Source organism: Sarcophilus harrisii, chromosome 4, assembly GCF_902635505.1.
Source record: "Sarcophilus harrisii chromosome 4, mSarHar1.11, whole genome shotgun sequence".
Taxonomy (NCBI): Eukaryota; Metazoa; Chordata; class Mammalia; order Dasyuromorphia; family Dasyuridae; genus Sarcophilus; species Sarcophilus harrisii.
Window position 1 is genome coordinate 104,480,084 of NC_045429.1, and position 24,805 is coordinate 104,504,888.

The window sequence follows — 24,805 nt, forward strand, 5'->3', positions numbered from 1 at the left end:
GCCCTATATACATACTATTTGTGTGGAACCTGCAGTAGAGCTTTCTGATTTGTATTGGTCTGATCAGTCACAGTTGGACACACTGTACTTTGAGTCCAAGATAGTGATGTCATTTTGGTCCTTTTCAAGAACAAAGGACAACAATCACATAGTGCTAACTAATTATAATAAAGATACTTTTTTTTTCCCCCATAGGAGCTGGTGAAATCCCTATGAAAAAATATGAAGTGAAGAAAAGAAAATTTGGTGGGGGGAGGGAGCGGTGTTCCCAACCTAAGGAGGTGATCATGGATGCCCACCCAGCAAGATAGACTACGAATGATCAGTGAGACAAGTATGGGAGCAACCAAGAAAGAATAACATGAAAACCCAGGTAGGAAAATACAAGCAAAAGGAGCAGGTTTGAGGGGGCTGCTGAACGTCACATCAAAGAGGCGATGGACCCCAGAGGACAAAACTCAAAATAACCTGCAGAGGTGGGTTTTGGCTGAATATAAGGAAGAGTTTTTAGGAGAAAGTGAGTCCCTCATAGCTAAAGGTAATAAAAAGTAAGTAAGCCCCACCTGTTGGGAGATGTTACAGTGGGCGATTCCGAATGAGGTGTAGATTGGACTAAATAACCTGAAGCCCCTTTCTAAATAACCTGAGAGTCTGTGATTTAGACTGTTTGAAAAAGAAACTGAGGCAAGCAGTATAAGAGGGTTTTCTAATCGACGTCCTTACTCCATTCAGGCTTATGTAAATAAATTCATTATTCCACTCCACGCCCCGCCCCGCCCCGCCCCCCTACAGTCTGAATTGAGAGGGCCCCTTCACAAATGCTTTTCCTGAACAACATAAGAGACTGCTCATACCGAGGGAATGCAAAGCTGGAAGGAGAGATGCAATCTCCCCTAGCCTCTTTTACTCCCCTTTAAGGATTGCCTGGTTACGGTCCTGGGAAAGAAAACCCCTGCATTCCTTCCCTTTAATTCCAGTGTTTTGTTAGAGTGGCGAGGCAGCTGGCTAATCCTCCCAGACCTGTAGGAGCCCAAGCTGGAGCGCAGAGGAACGATTCTTGGCCAGTCTCTGGGTAAGCTGAAGCGGCTTCTTTCGTGGCCACACTGTGCTCCCCACGCCTAGCGGAAAGCATGCAGCCAGCGCTGGGCGGAGGGGCTGGGGCTCCTGTGGCTGTTGCGGGGCAGGCAGGGGACACACTGGCCGGTGCGGGGCTTGGGCGGCTCCAGCATGTCACTGACTCTCTCCCCATTCTGGGTAAGTTGGTGCTGCTTTGGAAAGTGGCTTGGGACCCGAGGTCGGGGTAAGACTCCCCCAGGGGGTGGCTGGGCATTTCCCCCAGGGCTGAGACGAGCCCGTAGCCTTTTAGTACTTTTTCTGGGGAAGAGAAGATGCAAAAAGTGTCCTGAGTCCTAGAAGAGACCCCGCCCCTCCTTCATAGAGATTGGTGACCGGGAGATCTCCAAAAGCACATTGGACCTCCCGGTCTGTTGGACACCAGGTTTCCTGACCATCTTGTGTGGATACACACGCATGTGTCCTCCTCCTCCTCCTCATCTCACCTTTGTGAGCTCAGTTTCTTCATCTGTAAAATGGGGGAGGGGGTGATTGCTGCTCTTCCCTATCTTGCAAGAGTGTCGGGGATATCTCGGTAAGCTGACATAGGAGAGAACGCTTTTTAAATGAAGCTCTATAGAACAAATTCTAAGGGGTTGTTTTTATCGTCTTCTGACTGAATGCTGAACCCATTCATTCAGCATTCAAAAAATGTTTTGAGCACGTATTAAATGCAAAGGAGGATCTTTGGGGTAGTATCTCCTAGGACGAGGGCCAAAGATCTGTTCTGAGCTCTTTCATCTCTGGACACTAAAGGATGCGAAAATTACCACTGTGATGCTGCCAGTCACAAGACTGCTCCTTGATTTCCTCCATTGCCCAAGCTCTTGCTCTCTTTTTAAAACTTCCTCATTAATTCTAAAGCTGAAACATTAAAATGTGATGGAGGTTAGGAAGGGGGGCGTCTAGAACTCATTCCCGCCCCATTCACATCCCTTACCCCCTTTCTCTCACATAACTTTGACGCACAAACATTAACCCTGCAGTACCACCAGAAGGCTGTCAGCATGACCCACAGCCAGCAGCTTGGTTGCAACTCAGGGCCAGCCAGCCTAGCCAAGCTGAACCCGGTGCAACCCAGTCCAACCAGCTCCTTTGCTCTGGGGCCAGACAGGCAGATCATCAATTAAAGGCCATGCAAGTCAAGCAGGTAGCATCCTCAGCATGGATGGGGCCAGTTCAAGGTCAGAAATCGCTGAGACAGAGCTATTGTTCCTCCTGACTGGGCTCAGTAAATCCAAAAGAAAATATCTGAGGGCTCCTTCCCAGTTCTAAAATGAGCTTTAAAAAAGAAAGTTTAATACCAAATATTTAAAGCTGTGGGGATTTTTTAAGTGCACGTAGGGTTTTGAGGAAAAAAGGCATATTGGGGGGAGGAAAAACTGAAGACTGATATTGGGGTACAAAGGGGAACCTGGGGCTGGATCCAAGGGAAATATAGGAGAGTGAACAAGAGAACTCGACTCTGATTCTACAGAATCATAAACCTGGTATAATTACCCTGTAGACACCCAAAGATTATCTAGGGGGGAAAGTGGAGGATGAGTGGCTCATCTTCCTGAGTTCAAATCTGGTCTGAGACACTTACTGGCTGTATGACCCTGAATAAGTCATGACACCCTATTTGCCCTAAGCTGTAGGAGGAAATGGCAAAGCTCTCCAATATCTTTGCCAAGAAAACCCCAAATGGTGGCACAGAGTTGGACATGACTGAAAAAATAACCGAATGACAGACATCCAAGATTTGTGACTGTTTTTGCTTAGTAGACATGTGGAAAAGTTATAATGGTGAAAATGGGGATACAGCTTTCCTTGGGTCAGTTGGATGTTAACTGGACTGAACCAGCCTCTAACCTGTGAATAGAGCAGAACAGAGCAGACCAGAGTCAGGAATCACACAGAAGTTTAATTTCAGAGTGAGGGAAACTACTCACAAGCAAGGAGGGGATCTAGATACATGTGCCGGGGTCCCACTCCTAGATTCAAAGTCGGAAGGTCTCAATACTTTTGTCAATGGTTATACAGTGAGCTGTAGCTCTGACAATGAAGGGTAACAGATAAATTTGATTAATAACAGGGTTTCATGACCCCAACATGTTTGAACTTCTCCCATGCTTGTCTGAGCTCAGAGAACACCTGGTGCTGTTCAAAGTAATGCTGTAATTATATGATTTTGCCAGAGGGTGAGATCATCAGGAGGGCGAGTGCAAAGCATTGTTGTTATGCCAAGCTCAGGACACAGCTTGCTTGCTGGACCTTGGAAAACAGGGTGTCTCCTAATATCTTGACAGAGTGCATATCTCAATGAGTTGTTTAAGTTCGCATTCCATAAAAAGTTAAGGGCAAGAGACAGATGGGAACATTCCACCAAGGAACTTTGGAAGAGTTTACAATAATTACATGGGTATTCATGTGGATATGAGTGTGTATATATATATATGGGTGGGGAGAGACAAAGACAGAGACAGAGAGACAGAAAGGAGAGGGAGAGAGACAAATATAGAGACAGAGAGAAAGAAGAGAGAGGGAAGGAAAGAAGAAGGATGGAGGCAAGAGAAAGAAGGGCAGTGGGAGGGGGTTAAAAGTAAGAAAATACAAGATTCTTCTTATCCTACCTATCATCCTTCATCTCTCTGTCTCTTTGCCTTTTTGATCTGGCTGATTTACTCTGGTTATCTTCCATACCTGGAAAGGAAACTCTCTTTACCCTACCCTCATTTTTATCTCTTGAAATCTCTTCCTTCAACTCTCTATAAAGGAGCTTCCGCCTCATTGAAGCTCTCCCTAAATTTTGCTGAAGTCACCATTCCTCCTTCTGATTTATCCTATCATATTCTGTCTTAAAGCTATTTATGAACATATCTTATTATACCCCTCCAACTAGATCACAAACTCCTTAAAGGCAGAAACTAACATTTTTTCCTCTTTGAATCCCTAGCATCTAGCTGTTTCTCATTGGACCTAGCATTTTTTTCAGTGTGGGGAATTCCTAGTGAAGAAACTTTACCTACCAATGTTAGTCACTACATAAGAATCACAGACTCAGAGCTGAAAAGGACCTTGGAGGTTACCCGTCCATTTTGCAGATGAGAAAACTGAGGCTCAGGGTCTCAAGAAACATAGTCTGTAACTTTGAATCTTATAAATTTGCCTGTTATGCTGAGAGATTCAATGACACAATCAAAATTTGTGTGTCAAAGATTCACCTTGAACCCTGATTTTCCTGACTCTGAACTCTGTGGCTATCCACTACACCACATGCCCCTCACCTAATACTAGTGGGTAGTAGGTAAATATTTTCCAGATTGATATATTCTTGAAAATAAGCATATGTGTGGGTATTTTAGATTAGAAGTCAAGTCTTTTAGACCTGGTACATCTGAAGGAATATGTTACCCACTTAAACCCCAGAATATCTATCCTGTCACTACATAGTTTTTATTGGCGCCATGGACAAGGGCTTAGAGATGAAATTCATGGGATAAATCTTACTTCAAATATTTACTGTATAATCCTGAACAAATTACCTAACCTCTGAACTTCAGTTTTCCTAGCTGAAAAGTAGAGATAATAGTAGCACCCAGCCCATGGAGTTCTTGTGAGGATTAAATGAGCTAACTGTAGATAAAACATTTTTGCAAACTTCAAAGTACTATATCAGCTACTGATATATACATATATGCATATATATATACACACACATATATATATACATATACATATACATATATAGATACCCACATATCATACAGTGTCTAATAGACTTTGATATTAGTAAGTTCTTTCTTATATCCCACATCATTATTAAATAAGATACATTTCCTGTCCTGAAAGGGAAGAGGACTACTCTTCCTTTTGAGGTGGGAATAGGGGTAAAGGGAAGAGGTGCATAAGATTTCACACATAAAAATAACTCTGATTTGTACAGCATGTGCCTATCTTATCTTATTCCACAGATCTATTTAAAGGTGGAAAGCAATAATTCACTATGTTCCCTTATTGTCTGCCTTCACATACACGATGTGCTTTCCTTCTCCCTAACCAAGACCCAGGTAAACATTGGCTTATCCATAAGGAACGAGACAAGGGGTGGTGAATAGGAGTGAAGAGCTCTGGGTCTGTGGAATGATGGCAGCAAGATAGCCACAGGTTCCCCTCTCCCTTTGTGTGTGAGAGAGAGATGGAGAGAAAAAGAAAGCAGGAAAAAACACCTTCAAAAAAGAGGAGGCAGTGGACGCTATTATGGAAGTAGGAGTGGGAACAATCCTGGCTGAGACTGAAAAGAATCTCCAAAATGAGAGTGTATCTGTGTATCTCTCTCACACACATACACAGACATATACACACATGCACGCACACAGAGCCAGAAATAAATTGCCGCACAGGGCGAGAGTGACGGAGGAGGCAGCCCGTGCCAGAGCCTGGGAGGAGTGAATGAGCTGCAATATGAATGAATGAACGGAGGCAGTCACTGAATCAGGAAGCAGACATGGACAGCCCTACCACAGCAGACTTGGATGTCAATGGAAAAGGGGTTGCTCCCTGTAGGAAGCAGCTGCCGTCACAAAGGCAGGCTCAAAATACCATCCAGTGCTAAGTGGGTCCTGGAAAGGGTGAGGGAGATTGTTGGCTCATCACAGAATCAGCGTCCCCAGGTGGTGGTAGATGGGAGAGGGAAAGGAAGTGGGTTGGTGCATAGCCTTCTTAAGGTCATTCTAGCCCTGCAGACAAAATGTCCCTTAATGTGGCCTAATGAGATGGAGTTCCTATTATCTTCTGTCTGGTAGTCACAGTAGAGCTGTGGCTCATAATAAGGGCATTTCAGAGGAACTTTATTAAGCCCAAACGGGGGATAATTCTTCCCCTGTGTTTAGTGTTGCCCCAGCTCTGACTTCAGTGTCTTATCTAGGGGAGGATTCTAGGACTTTAAGTATATCCAGGACAAATTCACTTGATGGGGGAAAGCACAACCACAGAGAATAGTCTGGTCCTGGTGTAGTTGCCAGAAGGCTTTAGACAAGGGGTCCTATAGAGTAGCTGGTTCTTGACTCTGTGGGAATTTGGGGAAGGTAGGTGAACCCCTATGGAAAAGGGGCCACAGAAATCATACTAGAGATAACTAAATGTGGGCAGATGAACCTGTGTCAACTAAAGAGAGGACAAAGATCACTCTCTCACAAGTAAGTTCCCTGTGGGGGAAAGGATTGTTGCCCTCACACTAGTTAAAGCTCTGAAGAGCTACATGTCAAGAAAGGGAGGTGTTGAAAGTGGAGGAGAATTCAATTCAAGTCAGCAAACTTTTATCTGAGCTTGGAGCTTGGGATAAAAAAAAAGAAACAATTCTGCATGTGAAGGAACTAATACTCTAGAAGGGACAAATCACTTATATGCATATAGTAAATACAAAGTAATTTGATGGAGAAAAAAATAACAATAACTGAAAGGTAAGGGGGGGCTTTACAGCAGAGATGGTACCCGGGTTGAGCCTTGAAGGAAAAAAGCCACAGAAACTATGTCCCCTGAAAGAAGGCCTTCCTGGTCCCCCTTATTGCTAGTGTCTTTTCTATCAGATTGTCTCCTATTTATCCTGTCATATAGCTTGTTTGTACCTAACCACATATATGTTTTCTTCCCCCATTAGACTGAAAGCTCCTTGAGAACAGGAACTACCTCCAGTGCTTTATATAAAGCCTGGCACATAGTAGGTCCTAAATAAATACATATTGACTTGATTCAATGAAGCCTGTGGCTCTTGTCCATTGACTGGCAGGGCCCCCTAAAAAATTGACTAAATGGATAGAAAAGAGCTTTTTTCCTCTTATGAAAAGGTCCCATTAGATGTTCTCTCACATTTCCCTTGTGGCTTCTGTGATTTCTTCAATATTAAACTCAAATCCAGCCTTCTTTAGGAGTCCTTTTTAGCCTATTCCCCCTACCCCCAGTGCCTTCCCTCTGAGATTATCTTCCATCTACATACATATACACAATTTGCATGTACATACTTGTTTGCATGTTACCTCCCCCATTAATATGTGAGCTTCTTAAGGGCAGGAACCATGTTTTTGCCTTTCTTTGTTTTTCTAGAGTTTAGTACAGGTCTCTAAAATATGTGTTGTTCATTTGTTTTAGTCTTGTCCAATTCTTCATGATCCCCCTTTTGGGGTTTCTTGACAAAGATATTGAATCAATTTGCCATCTCCTTCTCCAACTCATTTTCCAGATGAGGAAACTGAGGTGAATGAAAGTGATGCAGCTGATAAGTATCTGAGGTCAGATTTGAACTCAGGAAGATGGGTTTTTAGAATTCCAAGCATGGCATTCTGTCCACTATGCCACCTAGCTGCCCTCCTAGGATATAGTAAATGCTCAATAAATGCTTGTTAACTGACTTAGGGGAAAAAAAAATGTGGCTAATGATAGGAGTTATTTTGAATTACTCAATCCTAGATAATCTTGAAGAATAAGGTAGAAAAAGCTAGGTGGAATAGTGAATAGAGCTCCGGTCCTAAAGTCAGGAAGTTCAAATCTGGCCTTAAACATTTACTAGGTGTATGACCTGGGTAAGTCACTTAACTGCTGTCTGTTTCACATTCCATATCTGTTAAATGGAGATATTAATAAACCCTACCTCACGAGATTGTTGTGAGAAGCAAATGAGGTAATATTTGCAAAGCACTTAGCACAGTACCTGGCACATAGTAGGTGCCTAATAAATTTATTTATTGTTGTTATTTAGTTGTTCACTCATGTCTGACTCTTCATGACCCCATGAACCATAGAATGCCAGGTCTTCCTATCCTCCACATAAATATTTAATAAATTTGTTAATTAATAAATATATTGCATTATAATAAATGCTTATTTCCTTTTACTTAGAAAAGTTCAAGAGGGGAAAAGGAATAAGATTCAGTTTTCAAATCATTTCTATCTTGAGTCATGGAATCCTATGGGGAAAAAGGGGAAGACCCCTTTTTCTCTCAAGAGACATTGAGTTTGAAATCCTCCTCCTCTCTTTTCTCCTAATTTTTTCCTAATTCACACCTTCCAAGCTCTACCCTTCTTCCTACAGAGTGGAAAAGAGCTGTGATAAGGTTTGTTTCTTCAGGTTTTCAATTCCCCTGGCCAGAAAAGTAGAAGGGAATAGCATTCTTGCCCAGTTCCTGGCTCTTGGCCTCTCCAGTTATAAGATTCAGTACTCTGAAGGATTAACATCTTGTTAGAAGTATGAGGGATACTTGTTTGCTTTTACCCTTATTTCTAAATTTTTTATAATTATCATGTGCTACATGCATTGTGGGAAAGTTGGCATAGCCAAAAAAAATTTAAGTCCAATTTTTTTTTCTCTCTCTAAGGACTTAGGAGAGTTGGCACTTAATAAATACTTGAATTGAGATTATTTGCTCTGGTGAAGAGAATGTTGGGTATTAGCATGCTAATCTTTAGAGCAGCTAGACAAAAGAAATACTCATCTATTTTCCAGCTGCTATGAAAAAGATACTCCATAAATATTTGTAAAATTATTTTGAATTGGGCTTATCACTATAGAAGTAGGGAAGTTGGACTTTTTAGAAGACGCTTATAGAAGAGAATGTTTAAAGTCTGAAAGAAGTGGCTGGAAATATTCTATTGATGAATGATGAATAGAACACAGTTAAATCCTTTGTTTCCTTTATATATAAATGGTTTGCATATTTCCATGATGTGATATGCCTTGATCTTTTGGCAAAGCATGCATTTTATTAAAGATTGCCTGAAGGATAACCTTTATCCATGGCCCTCTTGAGCTGGTCATATCTGGATCATGAAGAGTTTTAAATCTAACAGCAGATACCCTCATGATATTGGACATTCCCTTTTGGATCAAGATTACAAGTAATTTGTTTGATCACTGAGGGAGCTTCCTTAAAACCTACTTGGATATGCTATCGAGTTAATGCTTCTCATCCCAGAAATATCAAAGGGAGGGACTTATATAAGACTTCAGCTCTGCATAGGTCACATCAACTATCCATCCAAATTTTATACCTTTGTTAATTTTCTTAATATCTCCAAAAAGTATCCACTAAAAAATAAAATAAAAAATAAAAATAAAGGGTAAAGTATACTTTGAAGTAACCAAGACAAAAGTTTTAATAGATTATCAGATCCACTTGTTGTCATATGACATAGAGAAAGAATGAAAGGATGAAACATGGGGTAGTTAAGTTTTGATGAGCAAAAAAGGGACTCTGTTCACAATATTAACTTGGTATAACAGAAAATGTGGAAACACCCATCTTTTACAAATTGGACATCTGATGGCAAGCAAACACAAACATATTTGAATGGCATGTCCTTTATAGTTTAACTAGCAGAGCTAATTATCAAATATAATGAAATCAGTGATTGGATAATGATGGAAGAGTAGCTAGTCCTTTAAAATTAAAAGGAGTGGGTATAAAAACAGGAGACAGCATATAGGAGCATCAAGTTAGGATTCAATGCCTAGGAAGGGAATAAATGGTCACTTAAGGCCCCTCATAGGCAGTGAAAAGACAATTTTAGGGCCCTTTCTCAAAGAGGAATAGAGTTCCAGAAGAAAAAGTGGTGAAAGGTAAATATGGGAAGAAAAAGATAAAAAAAGCAGATCTCTTTGATGCCAAGTTTTGCCAAGAACCCATTCCAATCTAAAGCATCACTGAAGACCCCTTTTTCTCTCAAGAGACATTGAGTTTGAAATTCTCCTCCTCCTCTCTTTTCTCCTAATTTTTTCCTAATTCACACCTTCCAAGCTCTACCCTTCTTCCTACAGAGTGGAAAAGAGCTGTGATAAGGTTTGTTTCTTCAGGTTTTCAATTCCCCTGGCCAGAAAAGTAGAAGGGAATAGCATTCTTGCCCAGTTCCTGGCTCTTGGCCTCTCCAATTATAAGATTCAGTACTCTGAAGGATTAACATCTTGTTAGAAGTATGAGGGATACTTGTTTGCTTTTACCCTTATTTCTAAATTTTTTATAATTATCATGTGCTACATGCATTGTGGGAAAGTTGGCATAGCAAAAAAAAATTTAAGTCCAATTTTTTTTATCTCTCTAAGGACTTAGGAGAGTTGGAACTTAATAAATACTTGAATTGAGATTATTTGCTCTGGTGAAGAGAATGTTGGGTATTAGCATGCTAATCTTTAGAGCAGCTAGACAAAAGAAATACTCATCTATTTTCCAGCTGCTATGAAAAAGATACTCCATAAATATTTGTAAAATTATTTTGAATTGAGCTTATCACTATAGAAGAAGGGAAGTTGGACTTTTTAGAAGAAGCTTATAGAAGAGAATGTTTAAAGTCTGAAAGAAGTGGCTGGAAATATTCTATTCCTCAGTATTTAAAGAATGAGAATAGACGTAAAAGGCAAGAACACTTTTTAGATAAGCAAATACTAGAAAAAAGAAGTCTTCTGTAATTCTCTTATAGCCTAAAGTTTTCTCAGCTCTTTGGGGCTCTTGGCCCTGGATCAGTGACTCATCCCAAAAAATACAATAAACTTTTATCAGATCCCTCCTATGTGCATCCTTCTTTGCATGTATCTCATTCTCCTTTATTTTGTAGTTCTATGAGAGATATGTCTTTCCTCTCTTTAGACCATAAACTCCTAACAATCAGGGTTTGATCAGCCTTTGCATGTGTTCTTTCTTATCCACTTCTTCATTACCCCATTTGGGGTTTTCTTGGCAGAGATACTAGAGTGGTTTGCGATTTCCTTCTCTGGCTCATTTTATAGATAAGGAAAATAGGAGACAGATAAGGAAACTGAGGCAAAACAGAGTTAATGCTTTGCCTGGAATCATGTAGCTAGTCAGTGTCAAAGGCCAAATTTGACCTCAGAAAGATGAGTCCCCCTGTTTGTTCAAGTGTTGTGTACTATGTATTAGGGACTGTGCTAAACAACAAGGCTACATGGACAAAAATGGAACAGGCCCAGCCAAGGATCTTAGAGACTATTAGGAAAGACATGTACATAACTAAGTAGATAAAAGATAAAATTTTTGGTAGAGAAAATGCTAGCATCTGTGGAAAATCAGTAAAGGCTTCCTGGAGCTTCTAGAAGATATAACAATTAGAATTTTGAAGGAAATGGGAGATTCTGAAAGGTGGAAATGAGATAGGAGTATGTTCCAGGGGGACAATGTGGAAGTACAGAATATCAACAACATTATAGAGTAAAAGCCCATTAAAAAGCAGTGAGTGAAGTAATATAAAATAAGGTGAAAGTTTGGAACCCCAGATTGTGAAAGATTTTTGAAGATAAGCAAAAGAGTATATATTTGAGGCTTATGTATCATACTTAAATAGAAACAGATCTCTACAGAGTGCATTATTGACTTAGAAAACCACCAATTAACTGTATCTCTCTTGTAGCACATTTTTATTTATTTTGTTAAACATGTCCTGGTTACTTAATCTTAATCTGGATCTAAGAGTTTGATGTGGTACTGGCTTCAGAAAGACTTACCTTCAAAGCCTCTCTCAGATACTTATAGCTACATGAAACTGGACAAGTCATTTTAAGCTAATTCTTTATCTGTGAAGTGACTAAATAACCCCTTAATTACTCATTATTTCCCAGGATGGCAACTAGGTGGCAACATGGTGCACAGAGTGCCAGGCTATGTTGTTAAGACTTCTTGAATTCAAATCTAGTTTCAGACACTTCCTAACTGAAGAAGGGACTGAGCAAGTCACTTAACCCTATTTGCCTCCGTTTCCTCATGTATAAAATAAACTGGAGGAGGAAATGGAAAATACTGCATTATCTTTACTAAGAAAACCAAATGGGATCATAAAGAGTTGGACATGTCTAAAAATGAATGGAAAGTAATATACCTGACCTTTCTCCTGTGTCCTCTTCAGGATGTCCTCCTGGCTCTCTGAACTTTCTCTATCATGCATGCCACAGGATCCCCTTCACCCTGGAAGTTCACATCTTTCCTAGACTTCTCACACTGGAATTAAGCCCTTACGGCTTTTTCCTCTGATTGGCTGGTATTTTTCCAAACCTTCCATTTTAAGGAAAACACTCTGGCCAGTCATGTCTTCATTCCTCTTCACATTACCCTCCAGACTTGCCCCAATGGGTATTTCTCTCTCTCTCTCTCTCCCCTTGCTTTTTTTCTACTGTCTTTTCCTATTAGAATATAAGCTTGCTGAGGGCAGAGAGTGGACAGAAACTGTCTTCCTTTCTGCCCAAACTTTCTGCCCAACTTTGTATACCCAAAGTTCACCACTGTAGCTGGCAAATAATAATCACTTCATAAATATGTGTTAACTTGTTGACTCCCATAGGTATGCTTAGCCTCAGCAGGGAGAGATTCAAGGAATCTAAAAAGGTGTTTTTTCTGCATTTAGATTTAGAGAGGCTCCGTTGAAGGAGGAGGAGGAAACAGAGTTGAGGAAAGGAGGGATATGAAAGTCTGTTTTTCCATGTAAACTCCTTGAGGAGGACAAATCAAGGGCTCCATCCCTTAGGCCATCAGCCAACACTTCTTTCACCAGCCCCTAATAAATAAGTACATGAGACAGCTCCGGTACAGGTCAGTCCCTGCAAGAGCAGAGCCTTGACTGCCTTGTCTGAGCCCTGTCAGTGTTTTCCCCTACAAAGCCAGTATCTTCTCCCCTACAAAGCCAGTATCTTCTCCCCTAAGGGAATATCCTAGATACTTTTTAGGAAAGTTCCTTTTCCCTAAATAGAACAGATTTATGTGCATCCTTCTTTGCATGTATCTCATTCTCCTTTATTTTGTAGTTCTATAACAGATTTGCCTTTCCTCTCTTTAGACCATAAACTCCTAACAATCAGGGTTTGATCAGCCTTTGCATGTGTTCTTTCTTATCCACTTCTTCATTACCCCATTTGGGGTTTTCTTGGCAGAGATATTAGAGTGGTTTGCGATTTCCTTCTCTGGCTCATTTTATAGATAAGGAAAATAGGAGACAGATAAGGAAACTGAGGCAAAACAGAGTTAAATGCTTTGCCTGGAATCATGTAGCTAGTCAGTGTCAAAGGCCAAATTTGACCTCAGAAAGATGAGTCTCCCTCTGGAACAGATGATACCACCCTGGTAGATTCAAAAGGCTTATTCCTAGGGAAGGGACATTGGGGATTACCTATTCTAATCTCTTAATTTTAGATAGGGAAACTGAGGCACAGACAAGGTCACACAGAAAATAGCAGGGCCTGGATTTGAATCCAAACACTCAAATTCCTAATCTCCTAAACTTCCCTTCAAGAACAAGTCTTGTCTGGCCACTCCAGGGCTTAGTTCTAAATGGTCTCATTTGGAAGGAAGCAATTCTGTTTCTACTCCTGCCTCTCACCAACTTGCTATTCCCTCACAATGGACAAAAAAAGATATTTTTAGACATCCAAAAAAGACATGACAATTTGAGTTACATTTACTTGAATTTGAGAAATCTGAATCTGAGCTGAATGTCTCACAAAAGTTCCTCTTCTGTTAAAAAATCCCACTTAGCTTGAAGCCTTCCTTGGACAATCCCAGTTCACAATGACTTCCCCCTCTCCTGGAATTTTTTTGTACAGATTGTTCATTTGGTGCTTAGAATATAGTCAAATATTTTTAGTAGCTATTCTTATGTCTAGGTCATATCTCCCACAAATAGATTATAAGATCCTAAAAGATTATACATCATTGGAACCTCTACAGAGACTATACCACATGCCTCAAACCAGAAATAATTAGGAAATAGTCTTTGGTAGTTGTATGAAAATTATCCCTGTCCATCAATTATCAATCACTAATCATTTATTAAGCACCTACTATATATTAAGCACTATAGTAGGCACAAAAGTGCCTTTATAAAAATTATTAACTATATTTCCCATATAGACACTGAGGTTGAGGCAGAGTAATTTACTACAATCACAAAGCTTGTTAATTAGGGCTACTTTATCTAGAGTTCGTGAATTTATATTCTTTAAACATTTTGATGATTGTGTTTCAATATAATTGGTTTCCTTTGTAATTTTGCATATCTTATTGTGTGCATTTAAAAACACTATACTGAAAAGAGGCATGCAGAAGGGGTGCATCTCTCTTACACACACACACACACACACACACACACAGATTAAGAACTCTTGTAAGTGGTGGGGCTAACTAAATCATCTGTCTTTAAACCCAATGCTTTTTCCTACTTTAACATAATTAGTTCCTTTTTCAGGAGACCTCTCTCAGGAGGTTTGATCCCTGAGGATTCAATCTGTTCCTAACTACCATTGCACTCTTATGTGCTCCATTGATCCCAGAGATGGTAGCTCCTAACATCCACGTCCTAAGCTATGCAGGCTTCTAAACTCAAGACAAATCATAGCTGCTGTTCCCAAGCTCTCAGGCCAAATTCATGTTGTTATAGAAATAGAGTGAAGTGCAGGAAGTACATTGGAAACAAAAAAATAGATTCATATTAAATTTTCATTATTCTTTGAAATTGTCTGTTGGGGTTAAGGAGGAAGAGTGGGAGAAAGTTACTAGCATCAGAGAGAAAAGATGGTGGCCCATTGCATTAGACAGAAATTGGACCCAGTGCAGTCATTCTCAGGGCTGATGGTTATACATTCCTTTGGGAACATGCCCCAGTTCAAGACTTCCCTTGTAAATAGACCAGATTGGGCCATTTGGAAATATTTCTCAGAAGCATGAGAGGCCTGGAACTAGGAGACCAAATGTAGGGATTTCAGATATGGGTCCTTTAAATGTTGAAATTGTACCCCAAGAAGCAGGTAAATGATTAGATTTAAGGATTTGGAGAAATGGAGCATATGATTGGAAAGCTTTTTTATTATTATCCCTTTTCTGATTCAACTAAGTATACATCTGGGTTTTAATCTAATTTAAAGGGATAGAACAACAAATGAAGTTTTATTGCTGGCACAATGTTAATACCTATTGAAAAGCAGGTGGTTACTCTGTAGGGATTCTTTGAGGTGTAATGTGCACAGAAACAGCACTCCCATAGGCAATGCCTGTTTCCCAGTTGGCATTTTATAAGCTAAAAGTCTGGGTACATCCAGAAGCTTCCCCTGTCCAAAGAAAGGAAGCTCAACTGAGAAAGTGATAGTGGTAGTGCTGGAAAAGGAGAGTCACATCACAAATCAATAATTTTTCTAAATAAATATAGATATGGGGAGAATTGATATATCATTTCCTGGCAGACAAATAAACAGCCCTATCTCCTCCTTCAAAAGATAAAGTAAAATAAATGCAGACATAGAAAACATCAAAGATAATTAGAACTGGGGAAAAAATCTTAGAGGTGATTAAGTACTATCCCTTCATTTAAAAATGATGAAACAAAAACCAAAAGAAGTTAAGTAAGGTATGCAAAATCACACAGAAACTGGCAGAGGAAGAAAGCATATCTGTGACAAATTTCAAATCACAAGATCTGGAAGGGACCTTACATCTATTCCAACTCCCTTACTTTATAGATGAGGAAACTGAGGGCCATGGAACCTCACACACAGGTAGTAACAAGAAGTATGATTCTTTCCACCCCACCACAAAGCCTTTCTCTGCTTCATTAATAGTGTGTGCTCCAACATTCCCTCCACTTTAGTCTGGTTTTGTAGCCTTTTCAGGGTGAAGAATTACCAACAGTGCAGTGGCTGAAACTGCCATGTTTGACAACATGACTGAAAAACCTCATACTAAAAATCATGGGATCCAGCACACAGTCTCGTTTCACTCCATTGGTGACTGGGAGAACTGGAGAGCATGGGAGACACTGGCACAGGACCACCCAGCATGGCATGCCCTCATCAGAAAGTGTTCTATGAGCAAAGCAGAATTGAATTAGTTCAGAAGAAACCTGAGATACTCGAAGTTAGAGAAGCTGCCCCAAATGTTCATAGGGACTAAATGTGTGCAACCTGTAACAGAGCATTCTAAGCTCATATTGGTCTGATCAGACATAGTCAGACATGCTAACTTGATGCCAACATAATTGTGTCACTTTAGACTTCTTCAAGAATGAAGGACAATAACCAACAAACCAATAGTGTATAAATAGAGCCCATGTCTGCCTTTCCCTAGCATTCCCCAATATAGTCTATATAATCCAACTAAGACTTTGTCTTTACATTAAATATTAGGATAAAAATCAAAACATTTAGTCAGATGACAAGCATAAAAAGTTTTGGAATAAATGTTACTTTTCTTCTTCAAAGTATATGACATCTACCCTAAAAAGCAACAAAAGGTTCACACTTCATCCTCTCTACACAATATCTGTCTCTATTTTATAGTCACACTGTTCCCCAAAGTACTTTCTATCGTTAGTGTTTTAATTTTTATTTATTTAATTTTTAATTAATGGAATAAAATATCTCCATAACATAGTATAACAAAAAAAAAAGATAATTGCACGTGAAAATCTATTATGTACAACTTTCTATTCCTTTTAAATATATAACAAAATTAACATGTATTTTTTTTCCTTTTTTCTTCTCTTCCTCCCCCCCTCCCAGAAATGGCTAACATTAGGCACATACACACACACACATGTATATGCATACATGTATATCATGTATACATATATATGTAAAATCATTAATACACATTTCTATTTAGCAGTTCTTTCTCTAGATGCTGATAACATCTTCTTTTATAGGTCCTTTATAATTAATTTGAGTATTTATAATGGTCAAAATGATTTCTTAGCTCAAAGTTGTTCTTAAAAAATATTTCTTTGACTATATACAAATATTCTCTTTGCCTTGCTCATTTCACTCTTTATTATTTTGTGTAAATCTATTCATGGTTTTCTAAGATCATCAAACTCATCATTTCTTATAACAGTAGTATCCCACCATAATTATATATCACAACTTATTTAGACATTAGTCAGTTGATGGGAATCCCTGCAATTTCTACTTCTTTGTCACCCCAAAGAGAGCTGCTATAGATATTTCAGAACATATAACTTCTTTTCCTTTTTCTCTAATCATCTTTGGAAATAGACCTAGTAGTGATATTGCTGGGTCAAAAGATACAAATCCTTGGAACCATCTAAACTAGATTAGTAGCTAATACTGTAATTATGGAGTCCCTGAGCAAACAGGTCAGATGACCCAAATATATTTACTGGATAATATTCGACCAAACCTGATTGTTGAGTGACTTTTTTGTATTTTCTTATGGGCTGTCATTCTCAATAGCATGAAACTAACTTTGATCTATCCCCTGAAGGTATTAGAGGGTTCCATAGATTTCAAAGAATCCAGTTATTTTAAGAAAGGCTTTCATCAGAGATGTTTCTAGGTTTCTGCTTACCCAGAGGGAAAGGGATAATTACTGATAATGGCAGCAATGGTTTCTCACCTCTTTTCTTTTGTTCTCAGTACCCTTTGTCTAAACAGAGTAAGTGGCAACTGGGAGATCAGACAAAACAGAAGAAGACAGTGGCAGCACTTCCTGATCCCTGATCTATAGCTAGGACTTAATTCAATTATTTATTGGGCAATGGCTATATGCCCAGTACTTTGTCAAGTATAATGGGAGATACAAAAGTATATCACACATGAAATAACTAGAAAATAGTACAAGACAGCATGATCTAGATTAAACAATGAGGGACTAAGTTCAAAAAAGCCTAAATTCTAGTCTAAGGTCTATCAAATTGTGTGAATTTGGGCAAGTTGCCTCAGTTTCCTCATCTGTCAAATATATGAATAATAATAGTTTTCCTACCTACTCATTGTGTTATTGTGAAGCTTTAATAAGAAAAGGCAGGCACAAGAGCTTTCAAAAGTATAAAGTACCATGAATTCAAGCAAGGTGAAATATACTGTACAAAGTAATAGCAATGTTCTAGGATGATCAGCTATAAATGACTTAGCTATTCTCAGCAATACAATGATCCACAATTATTCTGAAGGAACTGGGAAAGATTAGCCTAGAGAAGAGAGCTTTTGAGGTAAGAGAAGAACATAGATTTAGAGCTGGAATGGATCTCCCAAGTCATCTGACCAAGTCCCTTCCTTTCACAGATGAGAAAACTAAGTCCCATAAAGGTTAAATGATTTGCCAAATCACACATCTCGTAAACATCAAAGCCAAAATTCAGACTCCAGATCCAGCATCTCCAGACCCAGATCCAGTCCCAAGATCTGTGATTTTAATCTTTGAATCCCTTGCTGTCATAATTTTCTGATGTTGCTGACCCAAAAATACTCATCTCTAGATAACTTTCATCCTGTGATTTCTCAACTTTAGTTCCAGGGTTTCTGAATATTGCTAGAGAAAGAGAATTAAGCAGAGTTTATCCACTACAAATTTATTACATGTGAATTCAACTGGGCCCTCACGGTTGTCCAGTGCTCCTCTTTTATTCATTCCAAAGGGGACTGTTCCAATCATTTTTTCTTCTCTTCTCAATCCTGAACTGTCCTCACTTCCTCCTATCATATCCCACAATCCTCCACTGCCTTCATAGTTCCAGTTTTCATTTGAGTGGCTACTACTTACATGTAGAAGCTGGATGACCATTTGTTGATAAAGTTGAAGAGGTAGAGATTGGACCAGATATTCTCTGAGTTACCTTCTGATTCTGGGACATAATAGCATGTTATTATGTTGCTTTTTAATAGTAGTAAATAGCTGCAAACAGAGCAGAAGTCCACTAATCAAGGAATGGCTAAAAAAAATACAGTGCATAAACATTATGGAATATTACTGTGTTGTATGAAATGTTAAGTACAAGAAATATAAAGAAGCATTGGAAGGCATATTCAAACTGCTGCAAAGTAAATTAGGTAGAACCAAGAAAACAATATACACAATGAATACAACAATGGAAATAATAACAAAATCAAAACTTCTTTACAAAGGTGGAAGACTAGGGTTGTGGAACACTGTAATATAATATAATGTATATAATATATCAGACCTGGTTGATTTGTTTGTATGTAAGGGTTCTCTTTCTTGTTTATTTTTTGATGCAAAGAATAGTGCTCTAAAAGAAAAGAGAATATAGTAGGGAATGAATGAGAAGCAAAACCAAAATGTTTAATAGATATTTAAAAGATAAAAATTACTTTGTTGTTGTTTAGTCATCTCAGTTGTGTCTGAGTTTCCATGACCCCATTTAGGTTTTATTTTGGGGGTTTTGGAGGCAATTGTAAGTGACTTGCATACAGCTAGTAAGTGCTGAGACCAGATTTGAATTTAAATCCTTCTGACTCCAGGACTAGTGTTCTATCCATTGTGTTACCTAGCTGCCCCCACCCCCAATTTGAGGTTTTCTTGGCAGACACTGGAGTGGTTTGCCATTTTCTTCTCCAGCTCATTTGACAGATAAGGAAACTGAGGCAAACAGGATAAGGTGACTTGCCTGAGGTGACACACCTAGTAAATGTCTAATGTCATATCTGAACTCAAGAAGATGAATTTTCCTGACTCCAGATCTAGTGCTCTACTTGCTCTGCTACCTGGAGCCCCAGTAATTGCTTTAGGAAGTGATAAAAGGGTATGTATAATATAAACTAGGAAGACTTCATGCAGGAGTATGGTAAGATTTGAACAGGGCTATGATTGTGAGGGAGTAGAAACAAGCCTGGCTAACATTCCAGCCTAAATGAAGCTATAATCAGAGCAAATACCTGGGTAATTTGGAAATAAGGAACTTTCTGCTTCTTTTATTTCTGTTTAATCCAGAGAGTTATAAAGATAACAATTCCCATTTAACTTTGCTTTCCATTTCACAAAGCATGTACCTCACCACAGCCTGGCTGCTACAAGTATTTTTGCCTCAATTTTGCAAATGAAAAAGTAATCCCCTAAGAAGTTAAGTGGTTTACACACAGGAATACAGCTTCAAAATTTCAAAGAGTCAGAATGCAAAGCCAGGTTTTCGGTCCCAATGTTCATTTTACCACAACACATTGCCTCTCTTTGTTTGTAACTATTGGCTGTGGAGATACCTTCAAAGGCAAGAGGTCATTTGGCCATTTGGTAAAATAGCTAAGTAAATGTTTTTATTCCTTTTCTTCTCATTTTCCCCAACCTTCCTAACCTCTTCAGAAACCCAAGCTTCAACTCTGGAGGCAATGGGACGAAAAGAAGAAGATGACTGCACTTCTTGGAAGAAGCAAACGACCAACATTCGGAAAACTTTCATCTTCATGGAAGCACTGGGATCGTAAGTCTAAGGAGGATGGAATCATGAGTTGTGGGCCAATCCAGTTAGGGGAAGGACAGACACTGTTCTGGGGCTGGCTATGTTTTGTGTCAATTGGCAAGTTCCCTATTGAGCCAGGACTCATTTGACTAAAGAAGCAACATAACCTTTGAAAGAAGAAACATAACCCCTTATGGAGAAGGGGTGCACTTGATGTATTCAAGCAATCCTTTGACTTGTTTCTCTGATCCACTTTTCTAAATACCAGTGGTATTTAGAAATTTTTTCCTATATCACTATCTATCCCAGACCTCTTATCTACATAGACAAAAGAAGTTGTCTATCAGCAAATATATGCAGGCCCAGATACAACCTTCAGATTGGATTAAATCAAGCTTGATGATGGTTGAATGGTGGTGTGTTGGAATTAATTTCCAAGTGGCTTAAATGAATTCCAAGGGGTGATTGTCACTTGTGTAGATACCACCTTGATACAACCTTGATCTGTACCTACCAGTGCATTATGCCAAGAATTCAGGAATCAGGGTTATTTCAGGGGATATATCAGAACATTTTAAAGGTCTGAGTATCAGGGGAAACATGGACAGGCATATACTTGGCAGATAAATGAGGCAAAGTGAGTTGGGAGAAAATGAAGGTAGTATTAGAAGACAGCAGGGTCTTTTGTTCTTCCTTTTCCTACTTTTCCCCATCCCTGAGTCTTCCAATCAAACTCTCAGCTAAGAGAGAGTTGACTCTTATGAAGTTTCCTAAAATCTCCTGGGAATTTCCTCTAGAATTCCCTCAGAAAGCTACTGGCACTGAACAAGTTAACCCCCTTCGCTACAGAAAGGGGCTCCTGTGGGCACTCAAGCTGTCAGATTACTCACAGATCTGAATCAGCTCCCCTCTGCCACCTCCACTTTTTCTCCTCATAGTGCTCTGGCTCAGTTGGAAAAAATAAGATATCACGTGGGAGTCCAAGCATGTTCCCCTTGATGATAATTGCTGAGCTGGGTGAGCCAGAAACAGTCCCTCTGTTCCCAGAGTCTTCACTAAATCTGTCTACTGCCTTCTCTGGGGAATCCAGCATGTACCTGACTGAGACTGGTTTGCCAATAAACAACCCTGCTCCCTATTGATGCCTCTGGTCAGTCATTGATTGGGGTAGCAAAGAAAAGTGGAATTCAGGTAAAATCTATGGTGATTACTTTCACCCATGTTTAACTCTCCACTGTCTCCTATCAGTGAGTCCCTTGCCTTTGAATATATGGGTAGCCATATACTTATTTCTGACAGCAAGAGGCATGAGATACTAGTCCCAATATTAAATCTCTGCTTTCTTGAGTTGGATGGCTTCAAATATAAAGTATACAGAGTCTACAGGCAGTCAGTGCTACAGGCTTATCTGGCATCTTTCTTCTCTCTAATAGCCAGTTTCCTCAAAATGATATCAAAGTAAGGACTCTTATTGGGAACAAGGAAAAATAGGAGGCTAGCAGGCCACAAGTGGATCCTACAGGATTTGTTTGTTTACTCATTCCTAAATCAAGAGAATGGGAGAAGGCAGAGGCTGTGAAAACTGGCTCATCTCTCCTGTTCCGAGCCCAAATTAAGGAGTTTGATGGGGAGAGGCTGAGATCTCTGCTCATTTTCCCCTACTCCACTAGCTCACATCAGGAGCACAAGCTGGTCAATAAATGCGCTTCATTGCCTTCTACATTAGACTGCAGACACTGTCATGTTGCTGTGGAGAGAGGCAGAAATTGCTCAGAGAGTTGGGATGCATGTAAAACAAGTGTCCTGATCAGGGATGATGACAAAAGCTACTTCTGGTTCAATAACCTTTCTGAAATTTTCAACAGGTGGTTGGTAAGTAGCTCTGGACTCACATTTTATCCTTCCCCCAAAATGGTAGCCAGTGACACAAAGGCTCTCAATTGAACTATCCCCTCCCTAGATTCGCCCAGTCCTGCCCAGAGTAGGCCTTTCCCATTGGCACTTCAACTGAAAATGAGGAAAGAAAAGAGACTGGTGATGAGAAGGAGGAAGAAGGATGGGAAAGGGGAAGGGTATCTCTAGAAGATGGGTTTTAAAAGTAGACAATTCAAATTAAGGATTCTCACTCATCATGGCCATTAAACCATGGCTGGTACATAACTGGAAGGTGAATCCTGAGATAAATCCCTAGATTCATGATCACATTCAGCTCCCACTTCCAAATTCAGAAGTCATTCATGTCATCTGCATACACACACACACACACACACACACTGAAAGCAGCCATATAACAGTTGCAGCTGAAATCAGAGGAGAGGAGTGGGGAGAATGTAGTTCAATGCAATGCTTAGACCCACCTAATCCACAAAGCAGATTCAGTCAGAGAAGCCAGAGACTATAGGAACTGGACATTCATAGAGGGAATCACCTTGGCTCCAGAAGCAGAAGGGAGCCATGGCCTGTTGTCAGAGCATAGGATTTGGCTCTATAACTAAAACAGTTTCAATAGAAGCCTCTTAGTACTTACAAAAGCAGTTTTATCTGTCCATGAGTTATATCAGGAAGACGCTATTTGCAGTAGATAGAGCACCAATTCCAGATCCGAGTTCAAATCTGGCATCAAACTCTTATTAGCTGTGTGATCCTGGGTAAGTCACATAACTTCATTTGAAAGGAAGGAGAGAAGGAAAGGAAGGAAGAAAGAAAGGAAGGAAGAAAGGAAGAAAGGAAGGAAGGAAGGAAGGAAGGAAGGAAGGAAGGAAGGAAGGAAGGAAGGAAGGAAGGAAGGAAGGAAGGAAGGAGGGGGGACGGGGGAAGGGAGGAAAGGAGGAAAGAAGGAAGGAAAGGAGGAAAGAAGAAAGGAAAGGAAGAGCTACTGGCTATTATTAACAATATGGTACAGTATGGAAAAAATAATGATTTCTTGGAATCAGACCGGAATTCAAATCATGCCTCCTTCACTTACTTCCCCTCTGTATTTTTATCTATGTAATAAGGAAATTGCCTTTCAGTTCTAAACCTATGAATCTATCTATGAATATGTCAAAAGCACAGCATCTAAAACTGGAAAGGACATTAAAGGTTATGCAGTCCAACCACTTTGTTTTGTAGTTGAAGCCATAGAGGCCCAAAACAGCCAGTGGTTTGCCTAAGGATCATGAGGGTAATGATCAAAGGCAAGTCTTCTAACCCCCAATCCAGCAGTCTTTCCACCATGCTGTCTTAGTTTTCACACACATCAGACCATGCCTGAGCAGGACCAACTTTAAAATGTTTTCTCTCAGCAAACACTGCAGAGGAAAGCAGTCTCCACATCTTCTGTATGATAACATTTGCAGGAAACAGTATATTAACTGCTGCTACATTTATAATAGTTCCTGTAGGAAGGAAGTGTGGAGGTGGTATTTTGCATTTTGCATTCTCTCAAAGCCTAATCAAATCTTCTTCAGAGAACTGAAGCCAGTGTTTTCCAGATCAGTGTTTTCCAAAGGGAGCTGAAGTTTGGGTTTAGAAGGTATCTTAGAGTGCTGGGGGGAATCTAGAGTTACATTACACATTAAGAAAAGAAGTTTACGGGCAGCATTTTCTATATGAAGAAGAGAATAAACAAACTCACTGTGGATCCAGAAGTTACAGAAGTACAGATTTCAGGACAACTTTCAAACACTTAGATCAGAGTGGGTCACAGATTTGAAGCTACCAAGGACATCAGAAACCATCTAGTCTAGTTTGCCTCCTTTTTTTAAAAAAAGTGAGAAAACAGACTTAAAGAGATTTAAGTGACTTGCCCACAGTCCCAATGATAGTGAGCATCAGAGGCAAGATTTTAACCTAGGATTTTTAAATACAGTCAGTTAGCTCTTTCCACCATATCACAAATGGATTCCCTTGTGAAATCATGAGTTCCATGTCAGTGGAAGTGGTTGACTATCCCTTAAAAATTCTGTGGAGGGGATATGAGGCTAGAGTAGCTGCTTCCAAATGAAAATTTTATGATTATATAAAAGTATTTGGTAACAAAATCATAGCTGTAACATCTTAATACCAAAAAAAAAAAAAGACAATGCAATGGAACTCCTCATCTCTCCTCATCCAGGCTTCTTAGAGAAGTAAACTGTTGGTTTTCTAAGCTTAACCTGGACCAGATCAAGACTGATATGGGTCCCTGCCTAACCTTGCTGAGTCAGTGGACCTACTCTTAATGCTTTGATGTGTAGGTGAATAGACATTTCCTGTTTGGAAAGCCTCCTCCCAGTTTGCAAGTATTTGCAAATAGATCCCAATGGCTTTTAATTTATATTTATGAATAAATGGTTCAAAACATATTTTATACACATACGTGGGTCCATTTCTTCCTTTTTCTTCTGAATTTGTTGATTCCCTTCCTGAGTTGCCTCAATTCTTTGCACATAGACTTAGAATTGGAAAGGACTTTTGTTCAGCCACTCTCTGAGTCATAATTCCTGTCTAAAACATTCATAGAAATAGGGAACACACTAAGTTTAAGGTAACCCATCATATTTTT

At 39.5% G+C, this 24,805-nt stretch overlaps 1 protein-coding gene across 2 annotated transcripts in view; it reads left to right on the forward strand.

Moving 5' to 3' along the window:
- Window positions 1-805: 805 nt before the first annotated feature.
- Window positions 806-24,805, forward strand: part of CAMK1G (calcium/calmodulin dependent protein kinase IG) — a 49,889-nt gene continuing 25,889 nt past the window's right edge. Inside the window, exons 1-2 of one of the 2 annotated variants that reach the window (XM_003767661.3) lie at window positions 806-1,072; window positions 20,184-20,301. In XM_003767661.3, the coding sequence (XP_003767709.1) occupies window positions 20,210-20,301 (92 nt within the window). In that variant the 5' untranslated portion in view covers window positions 806-1,072; window positions 20,184-20,209. Of the gene's footprint in view, window positions 1,073-1,095; window positions 1,255-20,183; window positions 20,302-24,805 lie in introns of those variants that run through there. The other variant, XM_031937288.1, reaches the window with a different exon arrangement.